The 22,081-nt window shown below is 39.8% G+C and overlaps 1 protein-coding gene across 4 annotated transcripts in view; it reads left to right on the top strand.

Annotated features, from left to right (window-relative positions):
- The window catches only part of MASTL (microtubule associated serine/threonine kinase like), a 34,850-nt gene extending 24,261 nt beyond the window's left edge, over window positions 1-10,589 (top strand). The window contains exons 9-12 of one of the 4 annotated variants that reach the window (XM_033100812.1): window positions 1,024-1,162; window positions 6,461-6,574; window positions 6,662-6,763; window positions 9,366-10,585. In XM_033100812.1, the coding sequence (XP_032956703.1) occupies window positions 1,024-1,162; window positions 6,461-6,574; window positions 6,662-6,763; window positions 9,366-9,523 (513 nt within the window). In that variant the 3' untranslated portion in view covers window positions 9,524-10,585. Of the gene's footprint in view, window positions 1-1,020; window positions 1,163-6,460; window positions 6,575-6,661; window positions 6,764-9,365 lie in introns of all 4 variants that reach the window. The other 3 variants (XM_033100811.1, XM_033100814.1, XM_033100813.1) reach the window with 3 other exon arrangements.
- The last annotated feature ends 11,492 nt before the right edge of the window (window positions 10,590-22,081 follow it).

Below are 22,081 nucleotides of genomic sequence, written 5' to 3'. Positions count from 1 at the left end.
GTAACTACAGTGCCTCCTTCTTTTGTAACTACAGTGCCTCCTTAATTTTAACTACAGTGCCTCCTTCATATGTGAAAATACTTTCACATATTTATCATCACATATTTTCACTTGATCCCAGAAACTCTGTGAGTTATAAAATTAAAGTCCACTGTGTTGTCTTTTTAGGATATATTTAAATGATCTCTTTTCTGTATCGAAAAAAGTTTGTTTGTTTGTTTTAATTTATTGGGGTGACAATTGTTAGTAAAATTACATCGATTTCAGGTGTACAATTCTGTATTACATCATCTATAAATCCCATTGTATGTTCACCACCTGGAGTCAGTTCTCCTTCCATCACCATATATTTGATCCCCGTTACCCTCATCTCCCACCCACCACCCCCCGAAAAAAGTTTTAAAATGTACTATGTCAAATCTTATTTTGTTTTCATTTTTCAACCCTTTATCTTTTTTTTTCTTCCTTTGAGGAGACATCATAATATAAAAAATGTAAACCCCAAATTTAGTTATAAGATTTGGGTTTTCTATTCAGAATTTACTGAGTAACTTAGAGGTTTCTTACCTCTCTTTCCCAACTGTCCGTAGAATACAATGATACCTGTCCTGCTGGTCTCCTAGAGTCCTTGTGAGATGACAAAATAGCTGAAAATTTTAAATGCCAATTAGCACAAGATTATTGACATTTACTTCTATCTTATGTATTATCCCAATAATTCAATCATTTCTCAGCCGACGCCTTCCTCAGTGAATGTTCTTATGCTAGTATTAATCCATGCTATCAAAAAATTTTTCTTGTGTTTTTTTCATTGTTTCTTGCATATGCAGATATTATTGAAATAATTAGTGTTACCTAAGCTATTGCATTTCATTAGCTATATCAGTACTTTTCATAAGTATAATCAGTTATGTGTCCATTTTCAAAACTGATCAAAAGCCTAGCTTTTTGTTTTGGCATTTCTGTTTACTGTAAAAGGAATTAAGATATTTATTGTCTCTTAAACTCTTTTTAATTCAGCAGACCCCAAATCAGGTCAAGTCAGGAACTCCATATCGAACTCCAAAGAGTGTGAGAAGAGGGGCAGCCCCAGTGGATGGAGGGCGAATTCTGGGAACCCCAGACTACCTCGCACCTGAGCTCTTATTAGGCAGGGCCCATGGTAAGGCGTATGTGTCTTGAATTTTTGAAGTGTTATCTATCACTATATTTTCTTTTCAGGCAAAATTGTTTTAAATTTCTTTGGTACTTGGATGACCTAAAGTAAAAGAAAATGAACTCATACAATGCTCTTTCCTCATACATATGGCTTTTATTATAGGAAAAGAAGACATGCAACCATTTGTTCTTTGCTTATGGTTCAGTTGCAGCGATCAAGAGAATCCCCACCTCTGACCCACTGGTTATCTTTGCTCTAAATGTCTCAGCAGGTCCATTCTGTTTTGGGCTCAGAAATACAAAGTTGGGCCTACATTTCTGTTCAGTCTGCAGAAACCTGTTCCTGTTTAGAGCATACCCTCACCAGAAGGGGCAAGCCAGAAATGAGCCATCCTTCAAAATGCAACATAGGAATAAAAGGATGATATTTTCACTTATCTTTTTTTCCCTTTTGCTCTCTGAAGAATTTTCCCTTCCTACGTTCTGAAATAAACTGTATTTGTTTTCTGGGGCCACTGTAACAGAGTACCACAAATGGGTGGTTCAAAACAGAAATTTATGGCCTGTCAGTTCTGGAGGCCAGATGTCTAAAATCGAGGTGATAGGCCCACGTTCCCTCTGAAACCTGTAGGGAAATCCTTCTTGCCTCTTCTTAGCTTCTGGTGGTTTGCTGGCAGTCTTTGGAATTCCTTGGCTTGTAGATGCATCATTCTAGTCTTTCCACTTCATATGGTGTCCCCCCTGTGTCTCTATGGTCACATGGCTGTGTTCTTATAAGGACACCAGCCATACGGGATCAGGGGCCCATCCTCCTCCCATGTGACTGCATCTCAACTAATTACATCTGCAAGGACCCTGTTTCCAAATGTCACATTCAGAGGACCTCAGGATTAGGACGTCAACCTAGCTCTTTTCTAGAGGACATAATTCAACCTTTGACATGAACCCCTTTTACATCTTGATGTTAATTACCCCCCTTTTTTGGGCTCCTTTGGTGATCATTTGTCTCATCTTCCCGGCTCCACTCCCCACACCTTCTTCTGTTTTTATTTCTTTGCTGGCTTTTCTCCTTAGTCTGAAAATAATTTTCTACCCTTTTCTTCCCCTCACCACCTAACTTCTCAAAGGTTGCCTCTTTTCTTTGCCTGATTAGTTTTGCTTTGGCAATCCGATTGTTATCCCTACTCTTTAACTGAAACTTTCATGGATAGTCACCAATGACATCATTATTGTCAAATCTACCAGCCTCTTCTCAATCTCATTCCTCTCACTTCTATTTCTACCCCTCAGGGTTTTTTTTCTTCATCTCTTGTAAATGTGGAAGTCCTTCCAGATTCTGACCTTTGGGGGCAGTCGGTTAGCTCAACTGATTAGAGCTCCATGCTCTTAACAACATTGCCATTTTGATCCCCGTGTGGGCCACTGTGAGCTGCACCTTCCTCAACTGGATTGAAACAACTACTTGACTTGGAGCTGATGGGTCCTGGAAAAACACACTTAAAACAAATGAAATTTAAAAGAAAAAGAAAGATTCTGCCCTTTACTCTTTTTTCCTGCACATGCTCTGTTAGTCTCCTCACTCGCATGACTTTCAGTTGCCCCCTCTACGTTATTGTTTCCCAAATAGCTGTCGCTAATCCTTACTCTTACTAGGCATCAGACACGTGGCCGAAGTATCTTCTCAGTACCTACTGGTGTTTCAGATGCTGCCTGTCAAAACTGGACTTGTTACCCAACTTGCACTTCCTCCGTTCCCTGTCTCAGTTTCTCCATCTTCGTGGTGACATACTGTCCCTACATTCAGGCATTTAAATCTGGTTGGTTATATCTCTGCATTATTTCTCCTCCCCTTTGCATCTCCGCCATGATCTTCGCCTCATCTTTCCCTTTCATTAATTGAATAGCGTTCTTTCTCGTCTCCTCAACTTCATTCTGTTGTCTATAATCATTGCCACCAGATTTTCCTCTTAAAATATAATGTGGCTCATGGTACTGCCCTCCATGAAAAACTGTGGTGGCTCCTTAAAATCGGATTACTGTTCACAGCAGTTGAGGCTCCAAGCGCTCAGAGAGGCCACGTCTCTCAGAGAATCTCTTTATAGGCCTTCTATTGCTATTCTACTTCTTAGACACTTTGTTTTCAAGTTTTCCTTATTTTGCACAAGTATTTTACCATAGTTTAGAAAAGCCAGGCCCCAATCTACTTCGTGCTAAATTTGTTCTCATCATCAGTTCCCTTGATCAGTTCTGGACAATTACTTATTCACTATTATCTCACTTAATTAGAAACTGTTTAAAACTTACGTCATTGTCTCTGTGTTATAATTAGTTATTATATTTGTCTCCAGTACAAAAGCTTACGAAAGTTTCTTAGGACTGGTGTCAGAAGCTTCCCTCTAGCTCGTGCTCCAGGAGTATTCCTGGGCAGCACTTAGTACCCATTGTGAATAATCTCTGCAGTGGTGAAAGTGGACACATTTAATACTCCCCTTTCTTATTAGCCAAAGCCATTAAGTTCCTCTGGACACTTCACCGGTTTTTGTACAGTGCTCCTGTTTTGCTAAGTCACAGATTTGCTAGTCCATTTCCTATATTACAATTTACATTTTCTGTAACTTAGGATACAGGATGAAATGTAAAGATGTACTTTATAAGATCTTGCCACTGTTTCAGATGGATGCCATATCCATCCAGTTACCTCAGCTATCTAGTGATATATTTTAAAATGTGTATTTTCTATAAAAGTAATGTGATGCAATGTTTTTAACATAACAAACAGTACAAAGCAATTAAAAAACACACAAAACCCAGCAATTCCCTATTGTCTCCGTCTTCCCCTAGAGTCTCCGTCTTCCCCTAGATCCCAGGCTCCAGGGGCAGTGCTTCCACTCCTGTTTCTTGTATGTACCTCTCTTTCCCAACGTCGTGCTGAGGCACAGCCAGACTCCTCTGGTTCCTCCTTGGCCTGCCCCCTCAGCCAAGCGGACTTAGAACTCTGACCTGCTTTCCCATTGCTTCTTGTGCATAGTTTTGTTTCATCTCTCTTAACATTTGTGTTAAAATTGTCTATATTGTCTCTCCCAGGCTGTTTTCTCCTTGGGAAAAACTTAGTCTTTTTCATCTTTGCATCCTCCCTTATATCCATCACAATAGCTGGTTTCTAGTTCAATGAATGATGTAAGAATAAACTCATAATTTTAATACAATGTGCCCAACTACTGTTTTCTTAGGTGCAGGATTTCTGACTTCGGGTGAGTGAACTTCTCTGTAAAGGGATATGGCAAAGCACATTAAACTCAGCAGTCAAAGTATAAGTAGATCACATTGCATAAAAACATTTTTTCCCTTTCAGCTCATTTATAAAATACAAAAATGAACTGTCTTCCGTCATTTGAGCAGGAAGACATCCAGAGAGATTGATCTTCTCTGTGAAAACAAATGTAGGCATGCGGCATTTTTTATAACTTTTAAAGGTAGTGAGAGTGAAGATACACAGCCTTTTTATTGTAATAGAGGAAAGAGGCTTGATAAAAATAGTAAAATTAGCAGGCTTAAATTTTCTAAACCATTTAATTACATTAGTATTAGAAAATACAAAGGTATATAAAAAAAGAAAATAGAAAGGTATAAGTAGTATCAGCATACAAATTGCAGAAGTGGGTTTTTGAATTGTAAAGCCAGTAGTACAAAACAAATTTGTTCTATTTCTCTGGCTAATGGTATAATTGCTATGATTTACCACAATATGTGATCTTATTAGACTTTGACTCATGTATATGGGTATGTATGGTATATCCGTAGAGGAATCTTACATTTTTGACGTGGTACATTTTGGCTGAGCTGGGGAAAGGGCCCTAATTTCTAACCTAAGTAAAATAAAATAAACGTATGTTTTTTTCCTGATTTCCCCTTTTCTATTCTTATGTTATCTAATCCATTGGAATAATTGTTTCTCAGTGCTGCTTAAAAGGTCTACTAACTGAGGTGGTTTGTGTGTTTTTATAGTGATTACTCCAGAAATAGAAGCCTAGAGACTATTTGCATTTTGTGTTCTTAGGGAAAATGGGACTATGTGGCTTGCAGATGAAAAAGTACTATACGCATGCGATTACCTCTCCTAACGGCAGATTCCACAATGCTTTCCTGCTTGTTTTAAAATGGAATGGTGGCAGTTGTTTAATCACAATAATGAATTTTGTTCAATTTAAAGAATAATTTCCAGGCAAATTTAGCATTAGACTAGAATCTCTATTCTAAATTTACATTGAAGTTAACCATTTTTGGTCTAAAGTTAACCTTTGCTTAGTAAACATTTTATTCATAGACAGAACTAAACAAAAGTATAAACCAGATTATAAAAATCATGTTTAAATAATCCTTTAAAATATCTTTGTATATAAATGATGCTTTCAATAAAGATATTATTTAGAGGGGCAGCCAGATGGCTCAGTTGGTTGGAGCGTGAACTCTCAGCAACAAGGTTGCCGGTTCAATTCCCACATGGGATGGTGGGCTGCGCCCCCTGAAACTAAGATTGAAACCGGCGACTGGACCTGGAGCTGAGCTGCGCCCTCCACAACTAGACTGAAGAACAATGACGTGGAGCTGATGGGCCCTGGAGAAACACACTGTTCCCCAATAAAATTAAAAAATACATATATTATTTAGAAATCAATTTTCCCTATTTATTAAGACTTATCTCCTAATTACCTCCTCAAACCATAGTTTAAGTGAATATTCTTCATTAAGCTAATTTGTCCCTCTATGATCTTAAAAGGAATAAAGCTACATGGTAACACTGTAAGTAAGGCTTCCCCTAGTTAGTATAAATCCTCCAATTAGTATAGCTGTTGCTACCTCATCTCATACCTTTGTGAAATAAGTGGGATATGGAATCATCTAAACGTTGTTTCCCAATTTGAAATTGAGATGTACTCTATTTTAGAGAATAATCTTTAGATTAAATGTATTCCCTTGGTTGTGTTTTAGGATTTAGAACAAATGAGTATTCTAGACTATCTAGAGGTTATTAATAAATGACCAAAGATAGCTTTAATTAGCTGTGTTAATTGCTAATTTAAACTTCTTGGAAAATAGAGAAGGAAAGAAATTGCCATATTGCCTACATGAAGGTAATATGAATTTTTGCACCTTATGAAGGAAGCAGAAAGTCTTAGGAAATGCCCAAATATCCATGTATTAATATTTTGAATATGCCCAAATATCCATGTATTAATATTTTAGTTGATCAAACATTTGTAGAAAATGCTTGCAAGTTCAGCTACTTCCTCTTAAATCCCAGGTCCTGCAGTAGACTGGTGGGCACTTGGAGTTTGCTTGTTTGAGTTTCTAACAGGAATTCCCCCTTTCAATGATGAAACACCGCAACAAGTTTTCCAGAATATTCTGAAAAGAGGTGATTCTTTTTCTCCTATTTATGTAGATCCATTTATCTCTGTGTATTATTTTGAGCAATGATCAATAAGCTTATTTGTATTTGTAGATATCCCTTGGCCTGTAGGTGAAGAAAAGTTATCTGATAATGCTCAAAGTGCAATAGAAATACTTTTAACCATTGATGATACAAAGAGAGCAGGAATGAAAGGTAAGGTTTTGTATTAATAAACCCTTTTACCCTTGATTAGTTTTAGGTGGTGAATGTTGAGAATTAGATCAGGTTCTAGGACAATACTACAGATAATCTGACTGCTAAATTGGTTTTAAAGAATTTGTTTATTTTTGCCATCTAGGTATCCATTGATATATTTGTCCTTATTCTACATTAAAATTTAATGTGATCAGGTTGTGATGGTCTCTCATTGAATTTTAATCTTTAATTTTATTAATCTCAAGCAGGTATCTGAAACAATCTTACCTTGTCAGTGTCTTAGGTTTATCAGAGCCTGATAGTTAACATCAACAAGTAGAGGAAATTTTTTTATCAAAACTTTAATTCTATAATTTCTTACTGTTTCATTTCTGATACCTTCATTGGTTGACAAATGTACCAGGTGCCAGGTTACCTCCCATAAGACAAATTTGGAGCATTGTAACCCATTCAATGGTTTTTTTCCACTGCAGGGGTACGTTAAACTCCAGTTCTGAAACTCTAGTAAATCTCATTATCAGCTGCCTTAAGATCCTTTTGTTACAAGGTAGACAGAGAGACAAATAAGCATTTTGTCTGAAAATGCATTTCCATATGAAGTAATGTATATGAGTATTGAGAAAAATGCGCTTTAGTAATATTATCATTTGCATCAGCTTCTAGGTGTTTCTTCTAACAAGAGCCATAGTTTGTTTATTTATTTAACAAACCCTATAGGGTGACTTCTAGGTGCCAGGTGTTGTTGTTACGGGCACTGGAGACGCTCTACAGATGAACCAGATTAATATCTCTGTGCACGTAGATCTTACATCCTAGTGGAAAGACAGTCAACCAATAAAACCATAACAAAGTACCATCTAGTTAATAAGTACTATGAAGAAAGATAAAGCGGGGTGAGAGGATACAAAGTGATGGCAGGGGATTTCTTTTTTTTAGATGCAGTGGTCTGAAAGACCTCTGTGAAGAGTGGGATTTGAGCAAAAAGCCTGTGTAAAGTGAGGGTGCAGACACTTGATTGTCTGGAGACATTTTTGGTTGTCACAAGTTTTTGGAGCATCTAGTAGGTAGAGGCAGGGATTTGGTTCAACATCCTCCAATGCACAGGACAGTCCCCACAACAAAGAATTATCCGGTCCGCAATGTCAATTGTGCTGAAGTTGAAAAACCATTGTTTAGAAAATGGCTTTAAAGTAAGTACCTTGATTTGCTCAAAATAAATGGAAATAGAAGAAAAGCATTCTTACCAATGACCTCTGATTTTTGTTTGTTTAATGAACAGTTTACATAGTGAAGCAGATGGTAGGGTATTCTTCAGTTTAAAAACAGTTGCTTCATCAACTGTTGTTTAATCATAACATAGATTAGAATTCCTTTGTGGATTCAGTTTAAATAAATAACTGAGGAGCAGGTCAAAAAGCATTACATCATATACAGATACCACAGTTTAAGGGTTACTGCAACAAGTAACTCTAAAATAATCCATGCTCAGATATTTATTTTGAATAATTAAAATACAAATAAATTCTCTAAATGAGAATTGTTTTTGCTGTTTTATATCCCATCCAAACAGTCTTTCAGTTTAGGAAAACAAGCAATGTGTAGATATATGGACTTCTGAACCCACCCCCGCTGAATACAGACACATAATTCTTTCCTGTATAGTCTTCTCCAATATTTTCTTAAATTTGATTGCTGCTTCGTTTTAACTGTTTACTACCTTTATTGTTACTTCATTTCTTTGTTAACATCTTCATTGTTGCCTTATGAAGTGAAGGGTTGAGGAGAGGGGAGGTTATGTATAGTAACTGAATATCAGAGTGTGATCAAAAGAGCATATTTTCATTTTAGTAGGTAAAAGGAAATAGGAAAGATGACAGGTATCGAAAATGTAGTTCAAGAGGTGAACAAAGTTGAGATTTTGTAAATAGAAGCAGTAAAGATTCCAGATGTGACCATATTACTAGATCGTTTATGTGCTATGAAGATGCAAGTCAGTAAAATCAAGGAAGTCAAAGAATCATGGAGAGAATGTGTCAGAGGCGTCATCAGTGTATCTGTTGAAATCACCATGAAGGATAAAGGAGCAGCCCAGGGAAGACAGCAAGCGAGCGGAGGATGAGCTTCTTGGTACAGCACAATCTAGGGCAGTAGACAGTGCTAAGGATTGCAGAGGTGTAAACAGGTGGCAGGACTTGGCGTGAGAGACAGGGCCTTCATCATGGAAGGTGAGTGGTGTGGAAGCTCTACGGCAGAGCAGTACGTAGGCCAAGCTCTCCTCTCTCATCAAGTCAAGGATTATGGGAGAAGGTGCAGGCTGTGAGAAAGATACGCTTCTGTTATGGTAAACCATTCACTCACTCGTTTGACAAATACAGACCAGGCACCGGTCACATACCAAGAGATATACAAAATGACAGCATGTGCCCTTGTGAAGTATGTGGTTGAATAAAGACACAGACATTAAACAAGTGTCTGTGAAAGTGACATAATAAAGTAGGGCAAGAAATATGCCAGACATTCTCGTCTTCATTCCTGTAGAGCAGGACTTACTTAGGCAGTGGTGTCATTATATTCTGTTTTGTTTTATGTTTTTCCGAAGAGCTGAAACCTCATCCTCTCTTCAGTGACGTGGACTGGGGCAGTCTGCAGCATCAGACGATGCCTTTCATACCCCAACCGGATGGCGAAACAGATACATCCTATTTTGACGCCAGGAATCATGCTCAGCACCTGACCGTATCTGGATTTAGTCTATAGCACAGACATTTTCCCTTTAACCTTGTCTCACAGCATACGCTAGCATAATTCTATAGTCCTTAATACTAGGTTGATCTAAGGGGAAAAAAGCATTATTTTACCTGGATCGGTGAGCTTTTAATGTATGTCCAGTTTCCACAGAGGTACAAGGCTATCAAGGATATAATCAGGAATTTATCTTAATCTCAGAGCTGTTAAGTCTTCAAAGCTTTTTTCATCTTATTTATTTTATTACTGCACTTTATGAAAATTCATGCATCAATCAAATTTGCAGTGACACTACCACGTTAGAGAAAGAGTGAGCCTTGAGCTCGGTTTTTTTTCTTGTGTTGATTTCAGTCCACCATTCTGTTTGGTATGAAAATAATGAAAACATCATACAGTTTTATTTTAATGTAATTTCTTTGTACGTTATTGCCTGCAAAAGCTGTAGTCTCCAAGGCAGTCATTGAAGGCTGCATATGTGAGCTCAACATGCAGCTGGAAAGTTCTTCACTCAGTAATGTAACTCCTTTGGGGAATGAGGAAGAAACAAAAGGACTAAGGTTTTAGCTTACTTTCCTATGAATAGTTTGCTGCCTTGACTGCTTCTGGTATTTTCTCTACAATACATATTTATTTGTTTAAAATAGTACTGGAAGGCTTAGGTGTGATTACTGTAGCAATTTTAACAGCTTGTTCAGTTTTAATAAAAAAATGTGATGGCTTACTTCTTAAAATAATTTGTTTAAAACATATGCAACATTACCAGAAACAGCTTGATCCTTTTAAAAAATGTACTTTTGCTTAATAAATATAATTGTAACATACTTCAAATCTATTATCTGTCAACATCATTCTTTTAAATATGTGTATACACATACATACACACAAACACACACACACTACGATTGAGCTTCACAAGTCGTATCTTAAATTCACTGAGGCTTTCAACATACCCCACAAAAGAGCAAAGTTCAAATTTAAATGTACCACATGTAATTCTTCTGCTTATCTATTAAACACTATTGTTCGTTTTGCACTTTGGCTTTAGTGTTTTTACTTTCCATTACCATCCCGGTAAGAGCCCTGTTAATGTAGTTGAGTGTAAAACTGTTACAGTGAAAGATACACCTTTAAAATCAGCGCTATGTAATTGAATCCATAGTTTCATATGGCTTCAACTACGAATGGCTTCAGTTGAACTTGTTTTAGTAATTACGACCCAGATTTAATGCTTCTAATCGTCACCTCTTCTAATAAAATATAGAAAATAAGTTGTTAAAACTTTAATATACATTGCCTCTTTCCCTTAATTAGGTAAAAGCATAGCATTATTTATTATCCTTTTTTGGTATTTTCAAGTAGTAGAAAGAACAGTGGTCTTGGACTCAAGCACAAACTATCTAAACCATTGCTCTGCCACATTAAAAGACCTTGGGCAAGTAAAAAACTCTGACCTACTGATTTTCACCTGTAGAGTGTGGATTAATAAAGAACATGCAAAAACATAATAAAATGGAACAAGCCAGCTACTTAATGGAACTGTCCAGGATACCAGACTTATCAGGGACTTGAAACATTACCGAGTAACTGGGGGACATGTATAGTGACCCTATTCCCAATGCAGGAGAAGAGTACCCATAAGTGGGGAAGTTAAAAGGTTTACTGTTAGAGACCTAGCATGTGCAGCTACTATAGTCGCCTGGAATTCTGCGTGCTGTGATGGTGTTGGGAAAAGGGATTTGTTATCTAAACCTAAATTCTAATATACCTTGTTAAGGAAAAATACTTGAGACAGAACAAGAACAATAGGAAATGGGAGTGGTTTTGACAGTTGGTGTGTATGTGTAAAGCGGGGTCTCAGCTCCCGCTCCCCGCACCAGAACGCAGGCCAAAAAGGAACACCAATGAAGCCATGTATGGGGGGGTCACACCACTATGTTCTTGATGGCAGCTGGTCGAGACACAAAAGCAAACATTTGCCAGTACCCCAACGAGGGGTCTTCCTACACCCCAGTCTCGCTGGCGGCCGGGCGAGACACAGGAAGTATGATCAACACAATCCGCAATCCACAATCCACTTGCTAACCGCACTTGCTAGTTGCAATCCGCCACGCACTTCTCTGCCAACCAACCCACCAACAATCCCCTAGCGTAGCCACGGCGGTTATATTAGTGGCTAATAGCTAACCGGTAACAGCTGATGGCCACCAGCCACAGCAGATGGCCATATGATTACAGCTGATGGCCATCTAATAACCGAGCCAGCCAGCACCTTTCCACGTGAGGCCGAGCCTGGAAACTGCTCTCTGGGACTCTGTCCCCACAGTATGTATGTGCATACATGTCTTTAAAGAACACTCACTGCTTCTGCCATTAGAAATCTGTGTATCTCTTGCTATATACAATTTTTACTAATAGGAAATAATTTTCTCCCCACTTCTACTAAGTGTTAAATAAATACAGACAATATGCTTGAAGAGGTACATATGGTATTTACCCTGGTGTACTTGGGTCAGAATTAAATAAGATGAAGTGTATAGCAAACATAAAAGATGTTTAATAAATTATCATTCTTTGAACCCTAAGTACCCTGCTACTTCTTAGAATATTTGTCTTAATTTTCAGTTTGGGAAATGGTCACTATATAAAACTTTGCTATTCTCCAAATCATCTGGAAGGACATTCAAGTGTAATCACTTTGCCAGAAAGAACCACCTTACCCTTAGGCAATTACAAACATACTCAGAGTCTAAAAGATTGTGCAAACATTTACTGTTTTCACCTCGTCTCCTTTCAGTTACCAAGCCAGCCATGGATATGACATTCTTACAACAGTGTGGAAAGTATTAGAGCAATATTTGAAGGACGGAGACAGACTAGAAGGCTATTGAACCAACCCACCTGGATTCAAGATATATTTTAGAGGCAGAATCAGTGGGACTTACTGTTGGATGGGATGAAGAGGGTGAGACAATGGGACGAACCCAGTTTGACACCTAATTTCTGTCTTGAGCAACTGACTGGATCAATTGTGGCACTAAACCCTTAAACAGGGGAGTGAAGGTCAGGGTTGGTGGACATACTAAGTTTGACATGTCCGAGACATCCAAATAATTTAAGAAACCAGACTTCTAGGTAAAATGGTGGATTGAATACATGCAGCTACATTCTTTCATGAAGTCCCCCTAAAAGAACAGAGTTGGTGTTTTTTAAGGCATAAACCAACATGGTGGCTTTACAAAATTTTTTGACTCTTCCACAAAAGAAGTGGAGTCTAACTCCCCTCTTCTTGAATATGAGCCAGCCTTAGCGACTTGCTTCTCATGAACAAAGTGGTGAAGGCGACTTTATAGCTTCCAAGGCAAGGTTGGAAAGGGCAACACAGCTTCTGCCTGGCTCTCTTGGTACATGGACCTTGGGAGCCAGAGCTGACACATAAGAAGTCCAGCTATTCTGAAGCCAACATGCTGGAAAGATCACATGGAGAAACCACACAGAAATAGAGGTACCCACGGAACCCCAGCTGTGCCAGCCCCCAGTTGTCTTCACAGAAGCAACTGCCAGACAAGTGTGAGCACACACACTAGCCCCCCTCCTGAGTCACCTCAGCTATCGTGGAGTCCTGCAGGGCCGTGTCCAAATTCTGAACGCACACAACCCCTGAACACAATAAATGGCTGTTTGATGCCACTAAGCCTTTGGATAACTTGTTATCTAGCCTTAGTACACCTGGAACACTTCTAGCCTTAGCCTGGAACACTCCTCAAGTACAGAGAGAACAGGAAGGAAAACAGCAAATTAAATGGGTGAATAGTAAAAACTTAGAAACACTGAATCCTTGGTGAGTCATGGACAGAGCCAAAAGTCAATCCAATTTACACTATAAAAGTCCTCAGAAAGTCTCAGTCAGCAATGAGTACCAGGAACATCTCAGAATAAGAACGAAAAGGAGTGGTTAAAATAATTACAGGCATACCTCAGAGATACTGCAGGTTGGTTCCAGATCACCGCAATAAAGCAAATATCCAGTGATGTCAGAAACATGGCGTGAGAGGCCCCCTTGAGCTCTGCCCTTGAAGTTACAAGATGAACAGCTATAATTCAACAGAGGATTCCCTACTCAACACACTGACACGTCTGAGAAATCCACACATGGCAACACCTGAAGTTGGGCAAATCTGGGTGAACAAGGGAGGAGGGAAGGGAGAAGAGCAGAGACGGGGTCCAGGGGCGCACCCTGGAGCTCACAGCGGCCCCAGGAGAGGGGAGGAGTGAGGCGGCAGGGTCTGAGCCATCCTGCCGGGGAGGTCAGCATGTAATACAGCAGAACCCAGCAATCCGGGCAGAGAGCTCGGGGCAAATACCGAATACAGAGGAGCTACCACGGTGCACTAACAGCCCTCACTGCCAGGCAGGAAGCAAAGCCATGAGCGTTGCCGCTTCTGCCATCCTCCCAGAGCTCGGCTCCCCCACACCATCTCAGTGCTAGCAAGGGGCCCCAGTAAAAATGGTAGCAGTGTTAGAATAAAGAGCAGAATACCTACAGCCCTGAGAACGGGAAGAGCAGAGACACACACTGCGGCTAATGCCCGGCCGGGAACAAGGGAAGAGATATAGGGACCGGGCAGCTGTGGTCTAGCAGTTGCCGTTACTCAGAGTAGAACAAAGACAAAAACACACCAGTCCCCCCTCCCAGTCCACCCCACCCCCTGCTTTCCCAGCTGGTCCCAGTGGGGGCACCCAGGGCTACTGAGGCACACAGCTGTGCATCTGGCTGCAGGGGCAGCACTAGGATTTCAGAGGCTCAGAACCCCATCGCCCACCACATCCTCCCATGGGGATGGTGCCTTGAGACTGACGCGACCTAGTCACAGAGGAGAAGCCCACTTCCCCAGGAAAACTCCCACTGTGCAAGAAGCCAGAACAGGGCAAGAGAAAATAAATCGCTCCAGCGCTACCCACTGGAAAACAAAAGAAAGACCTCTTTAAATCAACCTGGTGCAGAATTCATTCTGGTACTGTGTTTCCCCTAAAATGAGATCTAGCCAGACAATCAGCTCTAATGCATCTTTTGGAGCAAAAATTAATATAAGATCCGGTCTTATTTTACTGTAATATAAGACCATGTCTATATAATGTAATGTAATGTAATATAATATAATACCGGTCTTATGTTTGGGGAAACACAGTAGATGCCCAGGAAGAGAAATAATTAATCAGTTACCATGAATAACCAAGGTAACAAGGCAGTTCAGAAAGAAAATGAAAAATCTCCAAAAATAAACTTAAAGATGTAGAAATATGTGACTTAAATGACAGAGAATTCAATACTGCAGTTCTGAAAAAAATCAACAAGATACAAGAAAACTCAGACAGTTTAATGAACTCAGACATAAAATCAACAAACAAAATGAATACCAAGGAGATTGAAAATTTTAAAAAGAACCAAATAGAAATTCTGGAGCTGAAGAACTCAATAAAAGAGATGAATAATCAAATAGCCAGCTTAGGAAATAGAGCTGACCAGATGGAGGAAAGAATTGGTGATATCGAAGATAGAAATCTGGAAATGACACAGATGGAAGAAGAGAGAGACTTGAGAGGTAAAAGGAATGAAAGAACTCTACAAGAACTTTCTGACTCCATCAGAAAAAGCAATACAAAAATAATGGGGGTGGGGAGGCCAGTTAGCTCATTTGGGTAGAGCCTGGTGCTAATGACACTAAGGTTACTGGTTCGATCCCCGCATGGACCACTGTGAGCTGCGCCCTCCTTAAAAACAAACAAACAAAAACCAAAAAACCAAACAACAACAACAAAAAGAATAATGGGTATACCAGAAGGAGAAGACAGGGAGAAGGGCACAGAGTATACTCAAACAGTCGACAAGAACTTCCCAAACCTGTGGAAAGAACTGGATCCTTGAATCGAAGAAGCAAACAGAACATCCAACTACCTCAACCCCAACAAGCCTTCTCCAAGGTACATTGTATTGAAGCTGTCAAAAATTAATGACAAAGAAACAATTCTCAAGGCAGCCAGGGAAAAGAAGATGGTAACCTACAAAGGAAATCCCATTATATTATCATCAGATTTTTCAGCAGAAACTCTACAAGCCAGGAGGGAATGTTATCAAATATTCAAACTATTGAAAAAGAGAAATTACCCGCCAAGAATAATATATCCAGCAAAGTTATCCTTTAGATATGAAGGAGGAATAAAGACCTTTCAAATATACAGAAGCTGAGGGAATTTCCCACCACAAGGCCTGCATTATAGGAAGTACTGAAGGAGATTATTCTACCTGAAACAAAAAGACAAAAGGATACAAAACTATGAGTAAGATTACTAACAGACAGACAGAAGCAGGAAATGGCAACCCCTACACAGAATAGGGCACTATACACTTAACTATAACATAAAATGTAAAGGAGAAGAAAACATTAAAAAGAGAGAGAGAGAGAGAGAAGTGAATTTGCTACTGCAACTCAGAAATGAACTCACAGAATAAATAGGCATAATTTGTAAGAACATAAACATAAAAGGGGACAAGGTAAAGATGACAATAATCAAAACAGCATGGTGTTGGCAGAAAAAACAGGCACACAGATCAATGGAATAGAAGTGAGAACCCAGAAATAAACCCACATATATATGGGCAGATAACTTTCAACAAAAAAGCCAAAAACATAACAGAAAAGAAAGCCTCTTCAGTAAATGGTGCTGGGAAAATTGGAAAGCCACATGCGAAAGACTGAAATTAGACTGCTATCTGTCACCATGTACCAAAATTAACTCAGAATGGATCAAAGACCTAAACATAACTCAGCAACGTGCAGTAAATTGTATAGAAGAAAGCATAGGTACTAAATTTTCCTAAATTTATAGACCTTGGGTTCAGAGAGGATTTTATGTATTTGACTGTAAGGCAAGGGAAGTAAATGTAAAAGTAAATGAACGGGACTATATTAACTAAAAAGTTTCTGCACGGCAAAAGAAACCATCAACAAAACAAGGAGGCAACCAACCGAATGGGAGAAGATATTTGCAAACACCTTAGATAAGGAACTAATATCAAAAATAAAGAACTTGTACAACTCAACAACAACAACAAAATCAAACAATCCACTGAAAAACTGGGCAAAGGGAAAAAAAATGGGCAGAGGAACTGAAAAATGCTCAACTTCAGTAGCTATTAGGGAAATGCAAATCAAAACCACAATGAGATGCCACCTCACACCTGTTAGAATGGCTATCATCAACAAGACAAATAAAAACAAATGTTGGAGAGGCTGTGGAGAAAAAGAAACTCTCATACACTGTTGGTGGGAATGTAAGTTGGTACAGCCGCTATGAAAAATAGTATGGAGGTTCCTCAAAATATTAAGAATAGAATTACCATATGACACAGTCATCCCTCTACTGGGTAGCTACTCAAAAACCTGTGAAAATATTTATCCGTAAAGATATATGTGCTCCTATGTTCATTGCCATATTATTCACAGTAGCCAAGACATGGAAACCACCAAAGTGCCCTCGCTAGATGACTGGATAAAGAAGAGGTGGTACATATATACAGTGGAATATTCCTCGGCCATATGAAAAGACTTCAGTATAGGAAGTCCTAAAACTCTTGTAATTTCCTAAGTGATAAGAGCACTTGTGGCATCCTTTGTTCTGATCTTTGGTCTTTGACCCCGGTTCCTGCCACAGGCTCCTAGAGCCCTTGGAATTCCCGGGTGATAGGAATCTCTTTGGTTCTAATGAGGTGATGCTGGGCGGGGCTCCTGGATGAGGGCTGGTCACTGGAAAGATGAAGCCCCGATTAGAAGCTTGGAAGGTTCTCCATCCTTCAGAGAACAAAGAGGCTGGAAATAGTAAGAGATCATGCTTACCTCATGAAACCTCCATTAAACTGCCAGCAGTACAGGCTTAGGAGAGTTTGGGGCGCGTGAACATGTGGGGGTTCTGGGAGAGCAGTGCACCCACAGAGGACAGGAACCCCTCGCCCCTGCCCACACACCTGGCACTACATCTCTGCCATCTGGGTGTTCACCCGTACCCTTTACCACATCAATTTCTAATAAACCACTGAACAGGAAGTAAGCTGTTCTCCTGAGTTCTCCAAGCCACTCTAGAAAATTAATCCAACCCAAGGAGGGAGTTGTGGGGACCTCCAATTAATAGCCAACTGGTCAAAGCATAGGTGACGATCTGGACTTGTGAGTGGCATCTGAAGTTGGGTGGAAGCAGTCTTGTGGGACTGAGCCCTTAACGTGGGTGATCTGATGCTAGTATCTCCAGGTAGGCAGTGTCAGAATTAAGGTAAATTCTAGGATGCACAGCTGGTGTTTGCAGAACTGCTTGTTGGTGTCAGAAAGCCCCCCACACATCTGGTTGTCTGAAATATTGTGAATGTGAGTAGGGTGAGAATAAAGAAAAAATAGGGCTGGCCCGGAGGCTCAGGCGGTTGGAGCTCCATGCTCCTAACACCGAAGGCTGCCGGTTCGATTCCCACATGGGCCAGTGGTCTCTCAACCACAAGGCTGCCAGTTTGATTCCTCGACTCCCGAAAGGAATGGTGGGCTGTGCCCCCTGCAACTAAAATTGAACACAGCACCTTGAGGTGGGCTGCCACTGAGCTCCCAGATGGCTCAGCTGGTTGGAGCACATCCTCTCAACCACAAGGTTGCCGGTTCAACTCCCACAAGGGATGGTGGGCTGCGCCCCCTGCAAATAACAACGGCAACTGGAGCTGGAGCTGAGCTGCGCCCTCCACAACTAACATTGAAAGGACAACAACTTGACTTGGAAAAAGCCCTGGAAGTACACACTGTTTCCCAATAAAGTCCTGTTCCCCTTCAAGAAAGAAAGAAAAAAAGAAAAGAAAAGAAAAGAAAAAAGAAAAGAGAAAGAAAGAAAGAAGGAAGACAGAAAGACAGAACAGAGGAGGAAGACTGAATTTTTTCCTACACATAAGTGTGTTTTTCCAGGACCCATCAGATCCAAGTCAAGTAGTTGTTTCAATCTAGTTGTGGAGGGCACAGCTCACAGTGGCCAATGTGGGGATCTAACCAGCAACCCTGTTGTTAAGAACACCATGCTCTAACCAACTGAGCTAACGGGCCGCCCCAACATACAACTGGTTTTTAAAAAGCACCTGACATGTCTGCAAACTTAACAGTTACACCTGCAAGCAAAAAAGCAACAGAGCAATATCTGCAAACTTCTGAAAGGAAGAATAAAGGCGTTTCCACACATGCAAAGTCCCCAAATACTTTCCTCCTGTCTACCCTTACTCAGAAAGACACTGGAAATCATGTGCCATCAAAATAAGAGTAAACCAAAAGAAGAGTCCATGGAATAAAGGAAGCAGACTCTCTACCAGAGGAGGAAGGTAAAAAGAACCCTCAAGGATGATGGTAACATGTGTGCCTAGGATGACAGCTGAGTGACAGGCAGAGAGGGCAGCAAGCTCAGAGCAGGTCAAAAGTCTCCAGGAGAGACTTTGAAATTGATAGAAAATCAATGAAATTGATAGAATATCTGGTGTATCCGAATGTCTTGATAGGTTATTTAGACAACTGGGGAATAATCAGGAATTGAATTATTATTGATAAGAAAATAAGCAAATGAAAAAAGTTAAGCATTAACTCCAACAATAATAAAAAGCTGTGCAGGAAAGGGAAAATGACCATAGGTTAATCAATTGCTCAGCTGTAAATACTCTTTGCATAATCTAATAATGTGAAGCCTGAGTACTGATCTGACCAGAATTATAATACAAGTGTGTTAGGAGGACAATTCTCCATGGCTCTCTTGCGTTTCAGCACACCCTGTGAGTGAGGCACTGCCTGCCCTTCATTCTGGACCATCTTTGCAAGGATGTTTGCATAGTGAACAGCCTTAGAAGATGCGATGGTATCTCCTCATGCATAAAGGGCAGGATACTTACAAATATAGGTAAGGTCTCTGTCCAGAGTAAAGCTCGGATCTCCTTACTACCCATTATAAAAGATTCAGGTTCCTAAATTCCTATAATGTACTTTAGTGCATGTGCAGGTGTCATGAGGTCTCTTGGCATCGCCCTGTGGGAACTGGGGCTTGGAGCACCAGTACAAAATACCAATACTGTAGCTACTAATATTGCTACGTGTAATAAACGCCTTCCTTCTACTGGCATCCATAAAACTGGCAGGCAAACTTGTTAGCTTGCAGGTAGCATGAAATCTTAGACCCTTCACAGTTTTTGACAAACTGTTTTTCAAAGAATGGAGAAGTGGAAAGGATACACATGAGCAGTGACTGCAAAGGAAAGAAAAAGAATGACAACTTCAATTTCAGTAGAGGCAGGTAGATAATTCCTAAAACAGAAACATCAAAAAGTAGCAGTTCAAGCGCGTAATTTAGGATCCTGGAGGTAAGTACCAAAACACTCAAGACAAAAGTGACGAAAGCAGTTGCCTCGGTGAAGAAGAATGTGGCAAAGTCCTTGAAGAAAGAGAATATCCAAGGATAAGTGGAAGACATTGGCTCTTGTTTTAAAAATAAAAGTCATCATCTCCATCATCATTAGTATCTCTGCAACGTTTCCAGGGTCTATCTCTGCAAAAGGGATTTGGATTTTGATGTCTTCTTGACCTGCTTCTGTGATAGTACTGATAGTGAAAAAACCAAACTTATTAGCATCACAATAGTTACTGGTTACAAAGTACTCACTGCACCTGAGCACTGTTGGGTGTATTTTGTATGTATTAATCCTGAGATACTATTATCCAAATTTTACAGATGAGGAAACTGAGACACAAGTTAAGGAACTTTCCATTCATTGCACAGAATCTGAACCTAGACCGTGTGGCTCCAAAGCCTGCACTCAGTCCTGAGAATCAAGAGCTACCTATACTAGGCAGGACTCTGGGTGCAAGTGTCAGAAACCTAAATGAAACTACTTTAAGAAGGAAAATTTCTTAACCCATGTAAACAAATTGTATAAAGAGAAGAGCAGTGTTTTCAGAGTTAACTGGATTAAGGGACTCGAATTCTGACTCTTGTCGAACTTCCTAGGTGTAGACGTTATCTAAGGTGCCTCTAAGTGGCAAGATACTCTTACATGGCCCCAGAATCTCCAGGGTAATAACCTAACTGGCTATAATTCAAAAAGAAAGAGAATGTAACAATGATATACCACTACACACCTATCAGAATGGCTAAAATTAAAAAAATTGACACCACCAAATGCTGGCAAGGATGGGGAGCACAGGAACTCTCATTCACTGCTGGTAGGGACGCAAAATAGCACAGCCACTTTGGAAGACAGTTTGGCAGCTTCTTACAAAACTAAACATAACTTTACTATATGATCCAGGAATCACACTGTTTATTTACCCAAATGAGATGAAAACTTACTGCCACACAAAACCCTGTACACACGTTCATAGCAGCTTTATTCATAATTGCTAAAATTTGGAAGCAACCATGACGTCCTTCAATAGGTGAATGGATCAATAAACTGTGGTCCATCCACATAATGAAACACTAGTCAATGCTAAAAGAAATGATCTACCTATATCAGAAGTCAGCAAACTATAGCCATGGGCTAAATCTGGCCCCCTGCTTATTTTGTAAATAAAGTTGTACTGAAATAGCCTTAAAGAACATAAAAAGAAATGTACGATGAAGCCATGAAATTACATGGAGAAATCTTAAATGCATATTGCTAAGTGAAAGCAGCCAACTTGAAAAGGCTACATACTGTAGGATTCCAATTATGTAACATTCGGAAAATAGCAAAATGCTCTCTCCTCGCCTCATGAAATGAACACAGAGAATAGTCTGATTGCCTCACTGATGGTCATATGCTCATTCCTGGCACTGTCCCTATGGTGGGAATGGTTTCCGTACCGGCCAGGTGTCACATGCCATTATTGCGGCTTGGGGCGAGGCAGCAATGGGCATAGCTGGCTGTTCCATTTAGCAGTCTCACCAGAATCACCTGACTAGAGTGAGGGAGGGAGCGCTCTCCAAAGGGGGAAGGGACAGAGGACAGTGGTGCTTTTATCAGAAAAAGGAGGAAAGGGTGCTACGCAGATTAAAAGGAAAAAAAAAGGCTACACCCTCCCCTGTATTATGTATATATTTATTTTATTTTGTTTTTAAAAAGGAAAAGGACATTTATCATTTTCCAGATTATAAAATGTGGTACAGAAGGATTAATGGACAAAGAGAAAGTCAGTGGGAAAACAAGGGCTGAGAAGCAGGAAGGAAAAGCAGAGAGAGAACTTAAGAAAGGGGCATTAAAAACCAAAGACAAGGCCTTTCCTACCATGAATGTGTAAAATTAAATTTATTAAATTATATCTATATAAACCGGAATAATTTTATTTTTTAAGCAATATTCTTATAGACAAAGACCTAATGATGAGACCCAGTTCTAGCCAATGAGATGGGAGGGAGTGTTCTGTGAGACTGCCAAGAAAGTCAGTTTCCTGATCAGATAAGGATCTGTCCGGCTGTCAGGTAGATCTTAGACCTAGACATACAGCAGCCATCTGGTACTGTACAAAGCACAAAGTC

This window comes from Rhinolophus ferrumequinum (genome assembly GCF_004115265.2).
Source record: "Rhinolophus ferrumequinum isolate MPI-CBG mRhiFer1 chromosome 5 unlocalized genomic scaffold, mRhiFer1_v1.p scaffold_110_arrow_ctg1, whole genome shotgun sequence".
Taxonomy (NCBI): domain Eukaryota; kingdom Metazoa; phylum Chordata; class Mammalia; order Chiroptera; family Rhinolophidae; genus Rhinolophus; species Rhinolophus ferrumequinum.
The sequence above is the reverse complement of the archived record's forward strand: the minus strand, read 5'-3'. Positions and strand labels throughout refer to the sequence as shown.